The following is a 22119-nucleotide window of genomic DNA, read 5'->3' on the forward strand; positions in this document are numbered from 1 at the left end:
CCACAGGATTTCACCTGAAAAGAAACTGAGAGCTGCATACATCCATGTCCTGATGTTATAGTTCCAGAGCTTTGCCAAGCATTTCACATGGGAAGGCCCGGGCCCTGTAAAGCTGTCCTACCTGTGCAAGGAGCAGGGGCTATTAATTTCACTGGAGAGGCAAATCTGCCTGTCCACATCTCCCACCAGGAACACCATGTGCGCTCTGTGTGCTGCAGCTGGTCAGACGCACCACAGCTACAATGCAACATCACACCATAGGAGCTTCCTCTCAAAACGCTCCCGGAAACACCCCTCTTTTCAGCACAGCATCAGCAGATTGCACACTGATCCCTTCCCAGATCAACCTCATTTACCTTCTTTCTTAATTAAAGTAATGACACCCGAGGGAAGGTCTATGTTTCAAAACATAAGCTTCAGTCTCACAGCATCCCCACAGGAGAGCTAATTGGAGCATCTCTCTCGAGGCCAGAGCTCTCTTGCCTGCACACAGAGATGCGCCGAGCACAGTGTGCTCAGGAGCCGAGACAGTCCAGGGCCTCACTGCTTATCCAAAGCTTGGAAAATCAAACTGCAATCCCTGCATCTGCCAAAGGTCCTACAAGTGACCAAAGGTACACGTTTACTTTCTGTCAGGCTCAGTTTCTGATCTGTAGAGCACAGGTAGCACCAGGGCCCTTCCTTCAGACTCTCACTTCTCATCTATTAAAGCCTTGCCACAGGACCTTCGTCCTCCCATGCTCTTCCACATAGGCCTGTCTTTTATTAATGTGTCACTGCAGATAAACAGATAAACAAATTATAGCCCGAATTCCCAAGTCAGAGAACACCCAACTGGTGCTGGGAGCAGCATCCACAGCCCTGCTCCACAGGCTCCAGCACTGACAGTCCACATCCATCCTGAAAGCCTGTGTTTTCCCTAAGCCGGTCCTGCAGCACAAAGCTGAGACAAAAAGCAAGCACACGTTGTCAGCAGCCCCAAGCCTCCCGTATGTATACGAAACTATTTTGAGAAACCCATCTTTTTACTACCTTCCCAACCACACACTTCTACTGACAGCACTTAGGAGGCTGAAGCACTAAAGAAAATCTAACTACTGTCATCTGTCCTCACCCCGCACAGGGCTGAGCTCTTCCACAACAAAACCACAACTGTTCAGTCCTTCTTGTAATGCTAGCTCAGAAAAAAAACATGTTTTAACCCCTCCTCAACCAGTTACCATGTGAATATTCAAGCATCCCTTTTCAGCCAAGCGAGGTAAGATGGAAGCTTCGGTCTACACACTTCATCACTGCTGAACAGGAAGACTAACCTTTGAAACACACACCTCGCTTTGAATTGCACTAAACTAAATGAACAACTGCCTTCTTGACCGTACTTGTCAATAGTAATTTACTACATTAAATAAGGAAATAAAAAATAGCCTAAGACAAGCAGGATGGGCCAGTGCAGAGCTCACGCTGCTTCCCAGGCATCCAACAGCATTATTGCTTGAGGCAGGGGACAAAAGGCATGCTGGAGTGTCTCAAATATGTAAAAATACACCCTCATGGGTATTTTTAGCACTTGAAAACTGGGCAGATGCTCTGCTGTCTCACTGAAATGAGAAGACACCGTCTCAGAAATGTCAGCTGCATTGCAGAAGTACAGTAGCATGGAATAATGCATCCACACGAGTAGTTTACTACCTGTTTCACGACAGTGCCCAGTGAACTCTGAGAAGCTCCATTTAACAGCAACACTCTGGCCGTGGAAAGTCCCTACTGCTTGTCTCCAACACACACCTACTCCAGGGTCACCTACAGCACTTGCTGGAATCCTTGCCTTGTGTTCACCACACATTCAGCCATCCCCAGCTCTCACCAAGCTTTGCCTCCTGTATTCTTCACTTAAATGTTCACCTCAAACAAGGAGATGCAGTAGAGCTGCAGGACAATAAATGAGTGCCTAAACCCATTTCATTCAGAATCCTTTTTCCTTCTGTATTTCACCAACTGTGTGTCGATGGAACCATACTGAACAGTTTGAGGGTCCTGCATGCTGGTTTTAATTTCTCACTTCAGATTTTTCAATTCAATATTTAGTAAGTCCTGGAAATGGCATAAAAATACCAAGAAACACTTAACTAAAAACCTGTAAATGTCAAACAAAACCCTCAACTGTTTTGCAGTTTTACACAGCCAAGCTTAAGAAATTCTATTCAAATAATTTACAGTCATTATTGGCACAAGCAGATGGAACATGCTCCAGTGAAGCACCATCAACTTACAGAGCTAAATTCACCCGAATTAAGCATGAGATCCTTAATCCTCCATAGCATCTCCTGTTTGATTCTGCATTCATTGGCACGTTTCTGTGCAAAGCCCCGGAAATGCATAAGCCTTTGCAGAATCTGGGCCTGTGCTCTTCTGCAAACAGGAAAACAGCACTTTGAAGATTTCTACCATTTGCATTCAGACAGTGGGGAAGAAGCGTGATACAGCACAAGACTTCCTGGAGCTGCCACATTCTCTAAACAACCTGTGTAAAAAGTAGGGGTTTGGTGTTAATGTCACTGGTGAGACCCTGCCATGCCACGGCCCAGCAACACAAAAGGTGTTCCAGGTCCCACACGTGCCATCGGAGGGAAGCAAATGCAAATGTGTAGAGAGAAGCCGACAGGGAAACACCACAGGTAAACAGAGCAACCACTGCCTCAGCACTGCAAGCACCGGGAGATTAAACACAATAAACCTCAGAGCCTCATAACAAACAGGGTGTTTCAATGAGGGATTCAGGAAGGAGCTCTGTAGACCTGAAGGCAAGGATCAGCAGGGACCAAAGCCTGTGCCCCTCACCTCGCATCGGGCAACAGAAGCTGCAGCAGTTCCCGGTACCGTGACACTAAGCAAGAGATGCTCAGCGAGTGAAGTGCCAAAGCAGAAGCTCAAACCCAGGGGTACGCTTGGAGCAACAGAGAAGCACCTAGAGAAAGATGGAAAGGGATGACGCGAGTGTAATAGCAACAAGGATGAAAATTACACAAACAATTGCCAGGAAGATTTGGGTAGAGACAGCACTCTACATGAATAAGCACCACAAGAAAATGTTAAAGAAAGCCAGAGAAAACACCATCAAAGTAACCGAGACTGACAGAGACAGAGGTTTAGCCTGTAACTTAGAGATGCTACAGAGGTTTCAAGAGGTACAAGAAAACGCTGGAGGGAACATGAAGAAACAACTGAAATTCAGAGAAAGTGTACAGCAATGCCAAGAGAACAAAACTGAAAACCAGAAGGATCGAGGATAGAGATGCTTAACTCCCAGCTAGAGATGTGCTTGGGTTTTCAGCACTGTGACATGAAGAAAGCAAAGCACAAATAGCTCAGGATAGAACTGGGAAAGAAAAAGCAACCTCCATGCATTCAGTGAACCTCAACTGGTTTTACACGAGTTGCTTTGAGTACCAGGTAGGAAAGCAAAGAGCACATCCCAGACTAACCTGCCTCAGGAAGAAGCAGCGGGGTACCAGTGCCTCACTTCAACTCTAAAGGTAAAGCGAGGATGGATGATACCTGAGGAAAAACATGTTAAAAGCATGGCTTTTACAGAAACGACAGCAACATGCTCCTTTTTCCCCAAGGGGCACGATTCAGAAGCATACAGGAGGACAGCAGAGCTGGATGGAACCCACTGCAAGCCCCGCACCCTCTTTGATTCCAGTTACTGGATTTCTTGGACCATTTTTCTCTATTTCACATAATGAAAATCCTTTACTCAGAACAGAGGAAGCTGCTAGCAAATAAAAGGAGCTGTTCTGTAGTGTTCTTCCACTCCCTTTGATCAAAATAAGGGAAATCTAAAATTTACATGGAAAAGTGAAGACCTTCAGAACTCTGCTGAATAGCCTAAAAACTGGAAGGCAGTGAATTTACTCCTTCCCCCCAAGCTAAAAATACTGGACATTAATTGTGCAGAAAATGATCAAGGTTTCAGATTTGCTCATGTTTCAACACATCTGCTTTTCCGTTTCAGTCCTATCTGTGCAGGACATTCTGCCTTTGACACCCTTCTGTCCACCCATGCGAATCCACCCACAAAGCAGCTCCCAAGGAACAACGTAGAACTCAAGGATACCGCAGCTTTCCCAGGCCTTGGCAAGGCCCTTTGGAACGAAAGGAAACGCAAGAAGGGAAGGAAAAGCAGATGACAGAGGATGGAAAAAGGGTCGTTTTGTTTTGGTGCTTTAAGACAACAAAAACACCCTCAGCCTCTTCCTTGGGCACTTCTTGTCTCATCAGTGCTCGCTGGCCTTCTTCTTCCCAAACTGTGATATTTAACATGTTCGGTACAGAAACAGTCTGAGGATACTCCATGTAAACTCAGCACTAATCAGCCCCACGGCCAATAAACTCTTCACCCTCATAGTTTATTTGCTGCTAAGCCTTGGCCTGCGGCCTTGGAATTCATTCTGCTGCACTACAGCTATTTCCTTGTAAACAGGAAGCCCCCTCAAATTTGCATTACAGTAAACTCATTTACTTCATTTGCTCTTATCTCAGCGATATAAAACGGTGCCTACAGGTGTGCCAGGCTCCAGCAAAGAGACAAAGCAGCACAGGGGGGAAAACCTTTGTGATACATCCCCAGGAGGTAACGTCAGCACACAGGATGCCGTGCCTGGGCAGTGGTTGCCCGCTGGAGATAAACCGGCAGGGAACACATTCCTGCTGCAATAAGGCAGAGCCGCGGACTGTCAGGCGTGGATGTGATATTCCAGTGACCTTCCTGCTATCTGTCCCGCTGGCAGCCAGGAGCCGAACGCCAGGATGCTGCTCGCAGCGTTACAAGCCAGTGCTTGAGCTCCTCTGCGGAGCTGCTCTCACACCCCAAAATGAAAATGTATATTTGGAAATGTTGTTTGATTTCAAACTCGTATAAGGGAGGACGTTGTGTGCTGTATTTTTTTACTGTTACTATATCAACCTGCATTAACCAGCCGATTTATGTAATTTTAAATGAATCACTTTGCCAGCGATACAGAATATTTAAGTATAGCCAACACACTGTGTCTGTTTTAATGAGAGGGACCAAAAAAACGTCCCGACCAGAAGCCAGCAGGAAGACATCTGACACCCGAATAACGGTCACAATTTCCTACTGCATGAGGAAATCCCTGGTTTCAGTTAGAAGCTGAGAAGTTCAGTCATTTCAAGCAACCTAAGAGCCGTTTGCGGTCCCAGGCTTAGGTAAGTCTGCTCCCATTTATGTCCACGCTTCCTCTCATTCATTTCCTGAGCTGTCCTGTCCGTCCCACAGCACCCTGGCACCGCTCACAAACCAATCCCTTGCTGAAGGCTCCTCGCCTTGTGCAGAGCACGACGGTCCGGGGGGGATGGCAAACAATCCTTTTCCTTTAATATCGCATGTAAGCTGCAAACAGGTTCTTCCACACGCAGCCCCGGGAGCGAGGCGTTGCACCCACCTCACCCTTCACCTCTCCTCCTACTCCACCAAACTTCCTCTTGCACCGGGCAGCCGCTTCCCGAACGCGGCTGAACCATCTCAGGGCAACGACCAAACATCGGCCAAACGCGGGTCCTGGAGGAGGAGCGCACGGTGCCGCGGGTGCGCCAGGCCTGTGCTGGGCTACGAGGCTTGCTCTGCACTCTGGGCAATGGGATATCGGTACCAGCAGCAGCTTCTGAGCCTCCCCACAAGCTCCAACAGTGCTGCTGTTTGTTCATGTGGGTGCTGGAAGGACCCTTCCTCCTCTGCACCCTTCCACATCCCACCTTCTACCTCCTCAGAGGGGTCCCGTCCCTGCTGCAAAGGCAGAACCCCACTGCACATCCCTGCCACCGAGGACAGCAGCACTGAGGAATGTGAAGCTACCAGCACTCCAGTAAACACACAGCACCTCAGGCTAACAGCAGGCTAAACGTTATGGGCATTATTTTCATGAGCATCTCCACACATCAGGAGAAAACCAGGCACCTTCATCTGCTCCCCAATCCATCCTCAGCTGGACCCTAAAACCCACTGCCAAACCCCTCTGCCTGAGGTTTCACACCCTTGTAAGGGGGGTTAACACAGGCCGAGCACCCCCGTGCCCCTCACCTTCCACACTGCCTGAAATCCAAGCATAAAGGCAGAAAAACAAGTGACCAAGTGCGAGAGGGCTTCAGTGAGCCCCCGCTCGCGGCAGAGCTGGGCTAGGCCACCAGCAGCCATGCAAACTGCCTACACGCTTTGCAGCGCATTGGGGGGGTTGGTTTTTTCTGCTGCAATCTGTAGCTTGCCTGCTAAAACATCATTTTGCACATACACGTATATATACATATATATATATACGCACACAGAGAGCCGTGAAAGCTTACTTTTCATTTCAGCAGTAAATAACTAAGCGATGCTCAGGTGATTTTATAACCCGTGCATAACCAAGGGCTGTCGTTCAGCAAAAAAGATGCTTCTCACAGAATCCCAGCCTGATTTGGGTTGAAGGGACCTTAAAGCTCCTCCAGCTCCAACCCCTTCCACTAAAGCAGGTTGCTCCAGGCCCCAAGCAAACCACCCCTGCCCGGCAGGACCCACAGTGATGGAGCCGGCCGTGAGCCCGAGCCGTGCCCCGGTTCATGGCTGAGCACACACCAGTTCTGCTCCGAGCGCTGCCTGCGAAGGGAAAAGCCTCCCGCCGAGTCTGGCCCCGCATCTCCCTGCTCTGTGGTCAAACCACCTTGAAAACAGCTCTGCGGAGCACAACAGCGAGCGTGACTCCGCTCGGGTTTACCATCCTATGGAGCTCACCGCTGCTGCTCTCACCCGCTCAATGAAGCATCAAGTTTAGGCTCGAACAAACGCCCGGTCGCGGGGTGGTCGTTTTCCCCCGGAGAAGCCGCGTTCTCCGCACCTCCACCTGCCCGCAGGCGTCCCACAAGTTGCTCCAAGCCCTCGCACCCACCGGCCCCGCTCCCCGCTCGGGCCGCCCGAGGCCGCCAGACCGTTATGTTCAGCGGCGCGGAGGGGAGGCCACCGGGCCGGGGCCCCGCGGGCCGGGGCGGGCCGTACCTGGGCTCGGGCAGGGTGATCTTCTTGCTGGCCCTGGCCGCCGGGGTGCTCTTGCTCTTCTCCATCGCCATCAGGTAGCTGACATCGGCCAGCACCGCCTCCAGGTCCGCCATGTTCCCGCTCCCGCCGCCGGGCTGCAGATGGAGGCTCCGCCGGGGCAGCCGCCCCCGAGGCAGGGGGTTGGCGGCGGGAGGCGGCGGCTCCCGCTCCCCCTCCGCCGGTGCCGCCGAGCGCCTCCCGGCTGCGCGTGTGCGCGTGTGAGCGGGGCGGGGGGGGGCAGCGGCCGCCTCCCCGCCCTCCGCGCCCGGGGCTCGCCGCCGGCCCTGCGCGCCCTCAGCCCGCGGCCGCCGGGGCGGGCGGGCGGGAAACCCCCCCCGGGCCGCGCACCGCCCCCGCCGCGCCGCAGCGGCCCCTCAGTGCTCGCCCGCCCTCGCCGGGCCCATGGCGGCGGCAGGGCCGCCCGGCGCGGCGCCCCCCCCCGGCTCGCAGCCTACGCGGCCCCCGCGGCGCCGGGCGGGCAGCTCCGGGTGCGCCCGCGGCGCTCGGCGGCCATGGGCGGGCGGCGCGGCCGCAGGGGCTGCCCGGCGGCGGCGGCGGCTGCGAAAATCCGGACCTGGATTCGGCGGCGGGGCCGGAGCCGGGGTGGGATTGGGGCGGGGGGGGGGGGATCGCGTCCCGGTGCGGACATGGAGCCAGAGCCCCTGCCCCGGGGAGCTCAGGGAACCGGGGGTAACCGCAGGATCCCCGTTGTTTGCTTACCGGGGTGTGGGTACCCGGCGGGATCCCCATGGCTCAGCCCCCTGGCAGCGAGGGGAGAGCAAGAGCTGAACGTGGCCCCATGGACATGGCCCACCATGGGGTGCCAGCACCCTCAGCACCCGTCGGGCACGTTGCCTTGAGGCGGATGTCCTGAGAGCTCATTGAAACATGGTGTGTGTAAGAAAAGTGGGATGTGAACAAATGCACCTGTGTGGAACCCCGCTGCTGCTCACTGAAGCGCTGTGGGCGCTCCCGCACCCAGCAGAGCCCCGCGCTCGCGGTCCTGGTTGGAGCTGTAGTAGTAGCTCTGCTGCAGCCAAGCAGATATGCAGATTTCAGCTGCTTTCTGCTCTGGATTTCGTCAAATATGTCATGAATAATTGGCTCAATGAAAGGCTAAGTCAATGACAAGTCTGAAGTTTGAAACTCCTCTTGTTTTGAGCTCTTTTGAAGTGCCGCCACTCCTCCTTCCTACAGCTTTATGAAAGTTAATGATCTGATTAAAGCAAGGTAGAGCACACAGCCGGGAGGGCTTCACCGAGCCGCTCATGAGGAGCCGTCTGAGAACCTGCTCATTGTGGGAAACGTGAATTTAAACCAGTGCTTCCCACTGGAGCAGATCCCGTGGAGAAGGTCTCTCCTCTGCCAGGGAGGTTCCTTTGCACCTCCTCTGGAATCATCTCAGAGTTATAAAATCATGGAATCACAGAATCCCAGGCTGGTTTGGGTTGGAAGGGACCTTAAAGCCCATCCAGCTCCAACCCCTGCCACGGGCAGGGACCCCTTCCACTGGAGCAGCTTGCTCCAAGCCCCTGTGTCCAACCTGGCCTTGAACACTGCCAGGGATGGGGCAGCCACAGCTTCTCTGGGCACCCTGTGCCAGCGCCTCAGCACCCTCACAGGAAGAGCTTCTGCCTAAGAGCTCATCTCAGTCTCCCCTCGGGCAGGTTAAAGCCATTCCCCTTGGCCTGTCCCTGCTGCCGTGGAGAGAACCGGTTTTCATTTCCTGAGCTGGGAATGCACAGAAGCAGCAGTAGCACTGATGGTAGCATTGCTAAACACCATCATCCCGATGCAGCAAACACAAACCCATCACTGTCCACCTGTGCCACCTCCAAGGAGGGCCTTTTGTGGTCTAAAACATTTAAATGACTTTGCAGTGATGTTGGTGATAGCAATAACAGCCACAGAAATGCCTTATCAGATTCCAAATGCTGTCCTTTTTATTCCCTGACATGTCTGCATTATCATCTGGGTATTATTGTAATGGACCCTCCAAAGGTGTTCATGGTGACAATTTTAGGAAGTCGTGTTTGTAATGGCCAGTACAGAAACCTAATTAAGAAACTTGGTCTCTTCTTTCTGCTTTGGGGTTTCCGTCAGTGCGAAGCATCGTGGCAGCGCCACCTACAACGAAACCAGGGGTGGGTTATAAGGAAAGGTGTCACTGTCACCAGTCACGGGGCTGTGTCACACCAAGGGGTTGGTGTCTGTTGGCTCCAGCAGTATGAAAACTCACACATCTTGCAGTTCTATACTCAGAGGTTGTAAAGGTCACTTGCATGGGCTTCTTCTAATTACGGAGTGGAAGCAACCCTCATTGTTTTCCTCATCCTGAAGAGAGCAGAACAGGTAACGCAGGCATCTGACACAGGGAAGTCTGATTCCTCCAGTGCAAGTCGGCAGCTTTTCTTGGCACTGTTCGTATCCCAGGCTTAGCGTTTGCTCTGTATGTGCGGTTTGCCTTTGTGTGTGCGCTGGTTTGTGGTGGTTTCAGTGTTTGTGTGTGGTGTTTGTGTGTTTATAACCAGCGCACGGTGAGTGTTCCACAGGGTGAAGGGAACCCCGTTTCCATCGATGCCAGGGTTAGCAGAGCGCAGAACACGATACTCCTGCACACTGTGAATGCATTTAAATACCTCCTGACATTTCTGTGCATGCTGATTGATCCTGTTCAATCAATTCAAGCGTGTCTGGAGGCCTGTCTGGGTTGAGCGCCGGGTTTGCAGAGCCAAGAAACCTTGCCTCCCCTCTGGCATTCCTTCCTTCCGAGGAGCTAGTTTCTCCTACCATCTGTATGAGATTTAAATGTTTAATTTTGCACTGCTCTGCTTCGCAGGATGACAGATGATACTACAGAGAGTAACGCGTCTGAAGCAGATTTATCAGTGTGCCCTATTCCAACACCATCCCAGCAAGATAATGGTGCAAGGGGGCACAAGAGGATGGAGGCAGACCTGCAAACAAGGTCAGAGCTCCGCCTCTGTGCGTGGCTAACACTGATGATATACCTATGAGTATTTGTTCTCTGGAGAAGATTATTAAATGCTATTTTTTAAGTATTTCTGATCTATTACCAGAAATACACATAGCTTAAGTTTAAGAGCATTAAGCAGTGCTTAGCTCAGTTCCCTCCATTGGATACTGCTGTCTACGGAGAGAACAAGCCAGCAGCCAGAATCCCACTGCATTCCTTGTGCCTCCTCAACAGTGCTGATAGGGATAATACATTTATCAGTGACGGATCGCGATGGGATCTGACTCTCCGTGGCTTGTTTGTGTAACAGCCATGCAGAGAGGTTGTGTTTGCTCCTTCCTCTTCTTCTGGCAGCATTACCTGGGGTCTGACCACGCTCGGCTGAAAGGGAGAGGGCAGAAATCCCTTCCCTGCGCTGCCTCTGCTGAGCTGCTCTTGCCTCGGAGCACAGGATTACCTGGAGGTAAAGCACAGGAGCAGCCGCTCCTGCATAAGGAGGTTGTCTGAGGATTCAGTAGTAAGCAATGATAAAGTGCCCAGAGGACAGCAAGAGATACATAAATGCAAACTATTCCCCATGGAACCTGGGCAGCGTCAGCCCTCCTCAGCCTGCTGCTTCCTCTGATCTTGCCCCACGGCGGGGACCAGAGCCACTGCTCCCACACTCGCACAGCAGCATGCAGGGACGGGGATGGTTTTAGCCCAGCATTCCCAGGAAACAACCTCACTCTATCCCCTCTGCCTGTTGGGTTTGCTGGGCTCTGGGAGGCTTTGGACCCTCTCCGAACCCAGTGTAGAGCAGGGTGGGAGGCACATCCAGGGCAAGCCCACAGGCATTCCTCTGCAGCACCCGCACTGAAGCTGGAGTTCCATCCCATCTCATGCTATGCTAATAAGCAGGGAGAGGCAATATGGAAAACAAATAGAGTAATTAATGGCCATTTCTGCTGCTGCTTTTATTCACTGACTATTCCAGAAGGAGCAATTTTACAGAAGACAGCCTCTGCCTTCTCAGTGCCGATGCATTAGGCACCCTGAATCTCAGGAGGGGAACGAGCGCTGCAGCTCTGGCCTCTTGGAGAAACACAGAGGCTCTTCTGCATCTCTAGGTATCCCTCCAGCTCTCTCACAAATACTCTTAGTGAAGGTACTTCATCCACCTCTGGCAGGTAAATCACACGATGTAGTTCATTGCCATCGTGTTCCTGTTTGTAACTAGCTCACATGATGAAGAGGCCGAGTTTGAACTAGGAAACAAATGGCAATTAAATTCTCAAAAATATTACCACCATCAAACATTTGTACTTGAACAGTTTGACTGGTGATAATAACATCCAGTGGGGGCACAGGGGAAAACAGTCTCAAGTCTTGCATGAGAAAACACAGGCATAAGAGGTATAAGTCCTTCCCTCTGCAATTGCATCACATCATTTCTTTCTTTTCACTTGTTTGCTTATGTTAGAACCAGAAGTTGACTGAGTGTCAGAGTGTTTGAATGCAAACGTTATGGGTTGAGACGCCCATTTGTGTTCAGACCCCCAACACAAGAAGGACATGGAGCTGCTCGAGTGAGTCCAGAGGAGGCCATGGGGATGCTGTGAGGGCTGGAGCAGCTCTGCTCTGGAGCCAGGCTGAGAGAGCTGGGCTGGGGCAGCCTGGAGAAGAGAAGGCTCCTGAAGGGGAGACCTTAGAGCAGCTCCAGTGCCTAAAGGGGCTGCAGGAAACCTGGAGAGGGGCTTGGGACAAGGGCCTGTAGGGACAGGCCAAGAGAAATGGCTTTAACCTGCCAGAGGGGAGGCTGAGATGAGCTCTTAGGCAGAAGCTCTTCCCTGTGAGGGTGCTGAGGCGCTGGCCCAGGGTGCCCAGAGAAGCTGTGGCTGCCCCATCCCTGGCAGTGTTCAAGGCCAGGTTGGACAGGATTCTGAGATCTACTCAGAAAAATGGAAATAAAGACCATTTATGTCTTTACTGAGCTGTAAATGGGGAGTTAACATTCTGGAGAGGAACATTTGTGTGCAGAAAGACACCCTCATCCAAGGCCACCTGCAATGACTGGATATGAAATCAATCCTAGCACCTGAACAGCCACTGCTGGCTCCACGGGCATGGCAAAACCCCAAAGCTTTCCCTTGCAAACAGGCGTGCCAGCAGGCTCTGCCTCCCAGCTGCACACAGCCAGCGGTCCCTTCCCATGGCTGTGTGCTCACTGCAGCCCGATGCTCTCACACTGCTGCTGGAGCAGGCTCCAACCTCTGTGCGCTGCACACAGGAACGTTTCTAAACCTGAGCAAGGTGAGGAAACAGCTTTTGTTCCCACCATCCGCACATCTAAAAGAAGAAACATGCCTCTCACCTGGACGGGGCGAGTTTAAGATGCGCAGGAGCAGCATCCCCAGTGCAGAGCAGCTGCCAGGCGAGTTGGGGCTGCAGAACCAGCATCACCATCCCTGCATCACCACACTGAAACCAGCCCAGCCACAACACTGGGGGTACCAAACCCCTGCTGTGGGAGGAAGGCAGACCCAGGGAGCAAGGCTAACAGCCAGCCCTTATTCTGCTCCCTAAACACCATCACCTGGTGCCACGAGCACCCACCCTGTGTTGCTCTGCCAGGGAGGCTGCCGTGCATGGAACCTCTCAGGGCAAGAGGGGAACAAGGAGATCCTCAATTTACTTTTACACTTAATTCTCCAGCCTTCATTGTCCTTGCCGTCCCTGGGCTCGCAGGGACCTTCTCCATGCCCCTCTGCCTGTGCCTCCCTTTGCCAAGCTCACAACTGACCCATCTTGCAGAACTCCCTGATTTAAATGCAACAGAGGACGTTGCTTCAGTTTGAGGCAAATAAACCAAATGAGGACAGTAACAACAAACGTCTTAAAGCTCTAAGAAGAGTCCCCCTTCAGCACTAGAAGTGAGAGCTAATATCAGCTGGCATTAAAGCAGCACTTTCCCTGTGCAGCCTGATTAGACAAACAGATGCCAAGAGGGAACCATTGAGCATTCGCTATTCCACAGCCTGGCTTGAATGTAACTTAGTAGAGGGAAAGGGAAAAAAAAAAATCAATAATTGACTAATTTAGCCATAAATTCTGAGGGGTGGAAGGAACAAACCCACAACTGCGCAGATAGTGAAATGGCACAAGTTAAATCAGGTTCTGTCACTGCATCTCATGGAAGGTAAATCATGCAGTGCTGGAAATAAAAGCCCTCCCGCGCCTCCCGGGTGGTTTTGCTGCCCGTTGTAGGAGTGGATCGGGAGGACACCATAGATCAGCATATGCAGGAGTGTGTCAGAGGGAGCTCTGGCAGGCAGTGGGAGGTGTGGGGCTCACAGCAGCACCCCGGGGTGATGCCAAAGCACCCGGTGCTCTGGTGGGAGCAGTTGGCAGCCGGTGGGTGCTGGGGCTCCAGTGTGCTGAGCCAGCCTCGGCAGCCTGCGAGGAAACCATTCACATGTGCTCCTTGGAAACGAGTCTGGTTATGTGGGAAATGCTTTCTAGTCATTTCTCTTCTCTGGCTTTTAGTCCTCAAAGTCTATTTGCACACAGATTGGCATTTACTGCCCTGGCTGATCATTCACCCGGACCCAATAGCACACGTGTGGTCCCCGAGCTGGCCCTGGTGCCTGATGCACAGACAACAGCAGCATCAGATGGGAGGTGCAGGGTGGCAGAACACAAAGTCATGGTTCCCCATGGCCGAGCCACCCCTGAGCCAGCGAATCCCTTGTGCTGGATGAGCACGGGGAGGCTTTGCCTTGCTCCGACACCAGAAGCTGCAGTAGATATCCCCTTCCTCCAGCTGACAGCTCAGGCTTGGTGCAGGCAGAGTGGAGCCAGGGCTCAGCATCCCCCTGGCACACACAGCCCCGGGGCTCCTGCCTTGGCCCTGCTCAGCCCAGTCCCTGCTGCTTGGTCACTATTTCACGCAGCGATTGCACTGATTCAGCCCCAGCCATCGCACCCACACACAGAGGAGCGGAAAGCAGCTCATCTCCATCAGCTGCAGATGAAGGAAGCAAGACACAGGGAAAGCTGTGCCAGGTTCCTGCATGTGTCCCAGCCCTCCTTTCCCCCCGTCTGTGTTTAAAACCTACATGGGAAAAGTCCTCCCTGCGAGGCTGCTCGGGAAAGCCGAAGGGAAATCACAGTGTTCTGCCTGAGCCAGCCATTGTGCTCTGAATTGTTCTACTTGGCTGCATCTCTGTTTCAGCGACAGAAAACAGCTCTCTGCAAAACAGAACCAACCTGGTGCTTTCCATGTCCTGTGGCAGTGCTGCGGTGTGACAGGCTGCACCTCCGCCTCGGCTACCCTGCTCCAGGGCACCCCAGGGGCTGCCAATGGAGCCCTCACGCAGGCAAACCCCACCAGAAACATGGGGTGACAAGGCAGGAATGCGCTGCCAGCTTGGGAACAAAGTGGTATGGAGTTTATTTGTACTTCTATCACATCAAAGGGGCCCTTGTTTGAGTTCTTCTCCCTTTAGCCTGGAAGAGAAGAAGGGGAAAGATTGGTTCCTATTAATAGCCTTGCATCCCACAAGATCCAAGCCTCGCAAGATGCCATGAAAGACTGCAGCATCTGAGCCTCTGAATAAATGAGGTAATTTTGGAAGAAGTGTGCACTCAGCAGCTTTAATTACTGCCTTCTCCACTTGGGTAGGAGATGACACTGAGAACTTAGCACCCGGATCCCAGAGGAGCTGCGTGGTGCTCCTGTGCCCAGAGAGCCACCAGTGCAGAAAAGTGAGCTGCCTTACCCCCAAACTGCCTGATTTTGCGTTAAACCTCTCCAGGATTGGCATGGAGCGAGGGGAAGGAGCACCCCAGCAAGCCGAAGGGCTGGCAAAGGGGAGCACTGCTACCACAGGGATGCTGAGGGACTGGTGCTGGTGGCAGGGCAAAGGGATGCTCCGGAAATCATCCCTACCAGACAAGGACCAAGCAGGGAGCAAGACCGTGTGATGTGGCTCTGGTCTTGCATCCCTGGGGACATCCTTGCTGTAGGAAGGGCTGTGGGCAGCACATCAGCGCTGTCTGCTGCTCATCTGCAGGCACCAAGAATCATCCTGTAAGAGGATTCCTCCTGTTGGCTGTAGGATGGTGCAGGGGGTGTCCCGCTGCATCAGCTGTGGGTAAAGCCCATGGGTTCAGCATCTAACCAGCAGGAGAGCAGGGAGGGATCTGCCCTTGCTCCACAGCCCATCCTTGCCGCACAGAATTATGTCAGCTTTCCCTTAAGCAGATTTCAGGCTCTAGGTACCAGGTTTAATCCAGACACCAATGGTATGTATGGCAGCGGGTGCCTCCGGCCAGCAGCTACGGCTGCGTCATCACCCCTCACACGGATGCTGGACACCAGGTTGCCCTTTGCATGCCAGGCATGAGGCCACCAGAGCCAGTGGCAATGTTGTTCCCAGAACACCGGCTGTGTCCTTGTTCTGCCACCTGAGTCTGTGCCTGCCTGGGCAGCAGCAACACCACAGGAAAGGTCCATGGGGGAAAGGAGCCCAGGACCGCAGTGGAGCGAAGCCATGCTCCCACTGTGCTGTGCATAACCACAGAGCAGGATGTGCAGGAGCATAACCCATCCTATCTGCAGTCCCCAGATGCCAAACAATTCATCTCCCCTCTTGGTGAGGGGAGATTGCCCTTGTCAAGCACATCAGTGAATTATCTTCATTTCACAGCTGAGGGAACGTGGTCCAGGGAGGCCTCCTAGCCCCGGAGTACAGGTCTGCATCCCTGCAGGACCCTGTGGATGGGGTCTGGGGGCACATCCAGGCAGATGGCTGCAGCATCCCAAGGCAGCCTGCCTGGGAGAAGAGAGATCCACATGTGAGGAAAGCAGTGAATAACCTGCCAGTGACCTCCAAAACATCTTTCTGCTGAAACGCATTCACATGGATCTAGCACCTTCAGCTCAGCTTCACCCCAGCACTGGTGAAAAGCACCTTTGCACCAGGGCAATTTAGTTTGGCCTTTAAAAGACACAGCCATTACCATGCACTGTACTAAGAGCAAATCAAACCCAGATGGTACGTAGAAAAGCCACTTGTTTCAATTAAAACACTAAAAGCAATGAGCTCCTTTCTGCTTGGGTAGGGCAGAGAAGGACTAATGCCTCTAAACCACCCAGAGGAACATGCAGGCTATTCATTATGGCTGTTGTGTAGGCGCATGGATCACAAACCTAGCAAATAACACCTTTCCTGGTGCCTTTGCTGTGTGAGAGCTCCAGGGTGGTGGCACGTTGCACTCAGCAGGTGCAGAGAGAGCTTAAATCAAGCACTGCAGCCGCGTGTGCTCACATTCCTCATGCAGCCAGGCTGCTGGGGGAGAATCAGGGCCAATTCAGGTACCCAGATGCCATTACTGTGGCAGGGAGAGGCACTGGGGTGCTCGTGCCAGCATCCTTGCAGGGAGCATCAGCCTCTGTCCTTCAAATACCAGATCGGTGTTGATAGGGATGTTAACAGTTAAAGTGTCCTACTTCCCTGTTCCACACGGCCTCTTCCCTTGGAGCTCATCTCTGAGATAATGGACTTTGCCTTCGGACTTAACCTTCTGTAAATCGCTCTCCCTTAATTGCTTATCATCTGGAAACCTCGGAGCGAGCCAGGGCAGATGCTCCCCACCATGTGATACAGCCATCCCCTGCCTCCCTGCTGCTGCCCTGCTGCAGCCTGCGCCCAGTGTGTCCATAGCACCCAGTGCGCTCACAGCACCCAGCACATCCACAGCGCTCCGTGCATCCAGAGCACCCACAACACCCAATGCACCCACAGCACTCAGCGCATCCACAGCATCCAGCGCAGCCAGAGCAACCAGTGCATTCAGCACACCCAGTGCCTTCCCCCCTGCTCTCCATCCCTACAAGAGCATGGGAAGCCCTCAGGAAGGCAGCACATGGATGTGCTGGGGTAAGGCAGGACACAAGCACCCCTCACAGCACAAATGCTGCCTGGCTGTAGCTCAGGCCACAAGCCCAAACCAAGGATTCGCTGTCGGGGGACCTGGTGCGTCTCAGTTCCAAACGCCCCTCAGGGGAGCTGTGAGCAGCATTCCATCTCCTGGCTGTGGAAGGAGCAATCCCGTCCTGCGGAGGGAAGACGTCACAGCTGGAAGGTTGCTAAGAGAGCAGTTCCCTCCTTATGATGCACGACTTCGTTACTCGGCTCCCGAAATGGATGTTACATACAGATGACATTTGCCTCCGAGCATACGAGCATCCCAAAATAGTGTGCGCCTCCCTGGGTTGTTTGTATGGGTTTCTGAAGAATGTCCCTATTGTCTGCGGGGTTTGCAGGGCTGGAAATCGCTGCTGCTTCTGTCCTAAGGCTTCACGCAGGGCTTTACCACAGGCCAAGTGTTGGGAGCAGGGGATGCAGCTGAGGGGAAGAGCCTCTTGCTGCTGCACCCCAGGGATGCTCACATGAGCATCCCCTGCATGAGCCTTTCTCTGCTGCACCCCAGGGACCAAATCCTGCTCACACACTGCACCTTCCAGACCCAGGACAGCCGCTGCATCACATCCCAGGCTCCCAGATGAAGGGAATTCTCAAGGGCTGCAGCCTCCCACTGTGCAGCCATGGCCACACAGGCAGTGCCTGGGGATCAGGAGGGACCAGCTGCTCCTGTGGCCATTCCATCTGAAATTGCTCAAACTCAGCTCAGCACAGGCTTTTTAGATGAGCTGAACCGTACAGATTAAAGGCATGGCACCAGCTCCTGCACCTTATGCAAGATAGAAATTAAGGAGGAAAAAGGAAAGGTTATGTCCGTCCTGAAGTGAGAAATCTGATGTTCACTTTCCCCCTGATTTCATAAGAGCATCCCCAGCAGCTGATCTCCGCAGCACTGCCGTAATCCAGTGATATACTTTAATCCCATTATGTTGCCATGTGCTTGCCCACAGACTGCCTGGACCAGGAGGAGCCGATGCTTCCTAATAGGCACTTCTGCTGCCCAGGAGTTCGCCTCGCTCACAATAGTGCCTTTGCCTTTCGCTGACATTAAAAGCGAGACCCTGCTGCTGGTTTCTGTGCTGCTGTTCTATGGTGGTGGCTGCTCACATTCCAGTTTCCCACCTGGAGCTGCTGGGGCTGCTGCTGATCACTGTGGTTTAATTGCACCAGGGCTGCCCTGGCTGCTCGCCTAGAGGGGAAGAGAACATTCCCTTTAGGCTGATGTGTTTGGGTACATCCATGGGACGCAAAGCCCTGCCCCACAGCACAGCACAAGGGTGGCTGCAGCCCCTGTGCTGCATGCACAAGGATGCTCCCTTCTCCCAGCTGCAGCCGACTTGTTATTTCCCGGCACATACCTTTGGATTCTCATGTCATTGAATCATAAAGGTTTTGCCCTGTTTCATAACCAGGCATTGGGAAGAGCACCCGGAGCTGCAGCGCAAGGCAGGAGCAGCACTGCTGAGCCCTCTCCGCTGCTGTAATCCCCTGGTGCACGTTAATCCCATTATGTCTCCGTGCGGCTGTTTCCAATTCTGGCCTTTGAAGAAGTGATGTTTCTTAATCAGCGTTTCAGCTGGACGGGAGCTTCACTGCTGGAAGGAGCCTACAAAGCTGCAAAGCTTCTGTCCTCCTGTCTTGTCCCTCTTCACACTGTTAGGAACAAAAGCAGCAGGAAAGCAAACAGGAGCCTGGAATTCTGGACAAGAGCATCCATCAGATCTGGTCCTCTGCTCCCTGTGCAGCACCCTGGGTACCACAGGGTGATCAAGGCAGGTTTGTCTCATCAGCTGCTGGACAGGACTTGGTGTTCCCTCTGCCTCTGATACGAGAGATCTCCTCCACTGACCCACACAGCCCCTGTAGGGTAGGAAAAGCCATAATTGGGGCTGGCACCAGCCCAGCGATGCCAGCGGGCCCTGAGCCAGTGCCCAGCAGCATCAATCCCAGCTCTCTGTGTCTAATCCCGTGTTTTGGCTGCAGCACTCAGAGCCTGGAATGGAAAAATTCCCTGACACCCCCCAGCCGTCACATGTGAGCATTGAACACTATAAACTGAGGTGATTCTATAAAGCCAGGCCAAGGATGTCCTGCTCGCCATGGGGCACAGTGCCAGCACCCCTGTGTTCCTGGCCCCTCTCTCAGCGGGGTTATTCCACTCTTGTCCCAGCTTTCACATCCATCAGAAGTGAGATTACTTTTCCACATGCCAGAGCTGAGTAGTGATAAATCACAGCCCTGCAAGGCTTTAATAACACTTGCTGGGTTCCTGCTTAGATTTCCTTCCTTTCTTAAGCATTTAGGATCTGTGGCTCAGGTCTGTGATGCACAGGCGTGAGGCTGGAGCTCAATCTAGTTTAAAGGAGAAAAAACCCAAACCACCAGAGCTAAGAATCAATCCCACAGAGCCACGTGGCTCCAGACGCTGGAGAATTAAAATAACAGCAATTTCCAGAGGACAAAACTCTGTGAAATCCATGAAAACTCCTGGAATCCAAGGCACGTTCAGCCCCCAAGGCTGCAGATAAGATAGAGCTCAGCCCACTGTAGCCAAGAGCAAACATTTCCCATATTTCAGGACTACCGGGTTTTAGTCAGTGATTTCCTGACCTTGGAGCATCCCCAGGGCCTTGGTGCCCTGTGCAAAGCGGGATTCACCCAACTGCTGACACTGGGCACCACGGGAAGGCATCTCCTCATTGCATTTGCTTCCCAGCCCATCCTGCATCGGACACGGACATTCACAGAGGCACGTTCCAAGGACACACAGTGGCTGATGCTCAAGCTGAAAAATACAGTGGGAAGGGAAAAGCACCCAAATCTCAGGTGGGATCCAGCCAGGGGCTTGCGTTACTTTGATTCTTGCATGAATTACTCCATGGCAGACTGCTGCTGGGCTTTCCCCTGCAGGCAGGGCACCCCAACATGCCCTCGGTACCAAAGGAAACAGCCACCATAGGCAGGTGAAACCCAGCGTGGGTTTGACCCCCCCATATTATCTGCTGGGTGAAAGAGAACGGAACTCTTTCTTTGCCAGTCTGTGGAACAGCTCCGGCTCCCCCATTGCTTGGCAGAACAGCACCTGATAGCTGGGGCAGAGAATAGTGGGGGCCTTGTCCTCTGCCCCCCATCCCTGCAGCCCCATGGGTAAGGGGGTGCAGTGATTGTGCGTGCCATCGTCTCCCGAGCACTGCAGCGGCCACTGGGCAAAGCTGGGCAGCAGCCAGAGCCCCACCGGGTCCTGACCACGCGCTTGAGTCTGACAGCTCCTGCCTTGGTGTTTGGCACAAGACCGGAGCCCCGGCTCTGGGCTGTCACCGTGCAGCAGGTCCCTGCTCACCTTCCCTGCACCAGACCTGGCTCTTCGCCTCTCCCTGACAAGTCCATGGCTCTGGAAGCATGGGAGGTCTGCCCCCCCCCACCTGTGCTGCCGGGCACTTGGCTTCACATTTAGTATCCGGGGCTGCTTGAAAATGCAACCAGATGGGGACGTGGCTCTTTCCAGAGCTATCCTTACCTGCAACAGCCAGAAACAACAGCAGTGAGCAGGGAATAACAGCCGGGAACAGCAGTGATGACCAGGGGCATCGCCAAGTCCCCTCGCTTGGAGCAGCACAGGAGCTTCTGGAACCCCAGGAGCAGGCTGAGCTCAGAGAGTGGAAAACCCTACCTGAGCAGAGCTAAAGCCGCATGGAGATGAACTGAGGGCACCCACCTGAGTGCCCCAGGCATCAGCTGAGGGCATTCCCCAATGAGCCCCACATGAGCCTCCTCTGGGCTCATTCACATTTTCCTCTTCTGCTTTCAGTGCTCTTGGCCCCAGGTGTCCCCATCCCACTGCTCACAGCCCGGCACTGTGGTCCCCAGGGGGCTGTGGGTCTCGTTGCTGCTGGTTTTAGCAGCTTGCACCCACAGAATGCACCGTTTCCCACTCACAGATGAGGCAGAGGCCGCCCATCAGCAGCACGGGGGGGGGTGCGTGTCCCTGCTTCCCTTAAACCCCATTTGCACAGGAAATGCTGAGGTCTGGGAGCACTCTGAATTGCCCCTGTTGAGTGAGATGCACAGATTTCCGCAGGGATGCTGGGCCTGGTGATGCGCTGCCAAAACACGACTCGCCCGGAGCTGGTATTTCACAGCAACACTTGGCAGATGATTAATTCAGGCTTTGGGCCCTGCCAGAGCAGGATTGATGCCGGGCTCAGTCATCCCAGGCACAGAGGAAAAGGCTCTGAAAGGCAGAGGATTCTGGGGGCAAAACACCCTGTGTGGGGTGGCTGCGCGTGGGAGCTGATAAGAGGGGGCCGTGCATACCCAGCTCCCTGTGATTCCAGTTTTGATGGTGCTCACACCAAAACACAGCAGCCAAACAGCCACAAGAGGGTCCCAGCTCCCCGGGGACTGCGGTGCACAGGAGAGGACCATGGCAGGGGGGTGGCCGGGGTGCCCCATCAGGTGCCCATCACTGGGGCTGGGAAGCAGCCCCTGCACTCCTGCAGTGACATTGCATTACAATGCAAATAATGACACCATTCTTTAGCATTATTAATGCTAAATGAAATTTAATTAGCATTGTTAATTAAAGCTCATAATGCCTAATAATTAAAGCAGCAATTTGCCTTGGGGTGTCCTGACTGAGAAGGTGAACCCCACAGACATCCTTGCGTCCACACCAGCACCACAGTGCTTTGGGAATACCTGTGCCGGGCACAGCAGCCATCATTGTCAGGCTGGACCCCCCCAGGGTGATGGCTCCTGTCCCTGATGCTGAGACCCTGGCCCACATCCCCTGGGCGGTGAAGGGGAGGGTGGGATGCGGGCGGCACCGAGAGCATTGGGATGCAGCAATGGGTCCCTGTCCCTCCCAGCAGCACAGGGTCAGGATGCGCATCCCCTTGGTGGGGTCCTTCTGTGCCACCGAGGAATGAAGGAGGCAGAGCCGGTTCTTTGAAACTCCAAGCTTTATTCAGTTGCTTCGGCAGCGCTGGGCATCACACGAGGGAGGTGGGAGGCGAGGCCATGGGGGGACATTGGTGGCTGGGGGGGAGCTTGCTCTGGTCCCCAGGCCCTGGCACGTGCTGGTGGCT

At 53.5% G+C, this 22119-nt stretch overlaps 1 protein-coding gene across 1 annotated transcript in view; it reads right to left on the bottom strand.

Annotated features, from left to right (window-relative positions):
- The window catches only part of GRK3 (G protein-coupled receptor kinase 3), a 56489-nt gene extending 49316 nt beyond the window's left edge, over nucleotides 1-7173 (bottom strand). The window contains exon 1 of the mRNA XM_080628383.1: nucleotides 7049-7173. Coding sequence (XP_080484509.1) covers nucleotides 7049-7161 — 113 coding nt within the window. The 5' untranslated portion in view covers nucleotides 7162-7173. The remainder of the gene's footprint in view (nucleotides 1-7048) is intronic.
- Between the last annotated feature and the right edge of the window lie 14946 nt (nucleotides 7174-22119).

Source organism: Psittacula echo (genome assembly GCF_963264785.1).
Source record: "Psittacula echo genome assembly, chromosome: 13".
Classification (NCBI taxonomy): Eukaryota; Metazoa; Chordata; class Aves; order Psittaciformes; family Psittacidae; genus Psittacula; species Psittacula echo.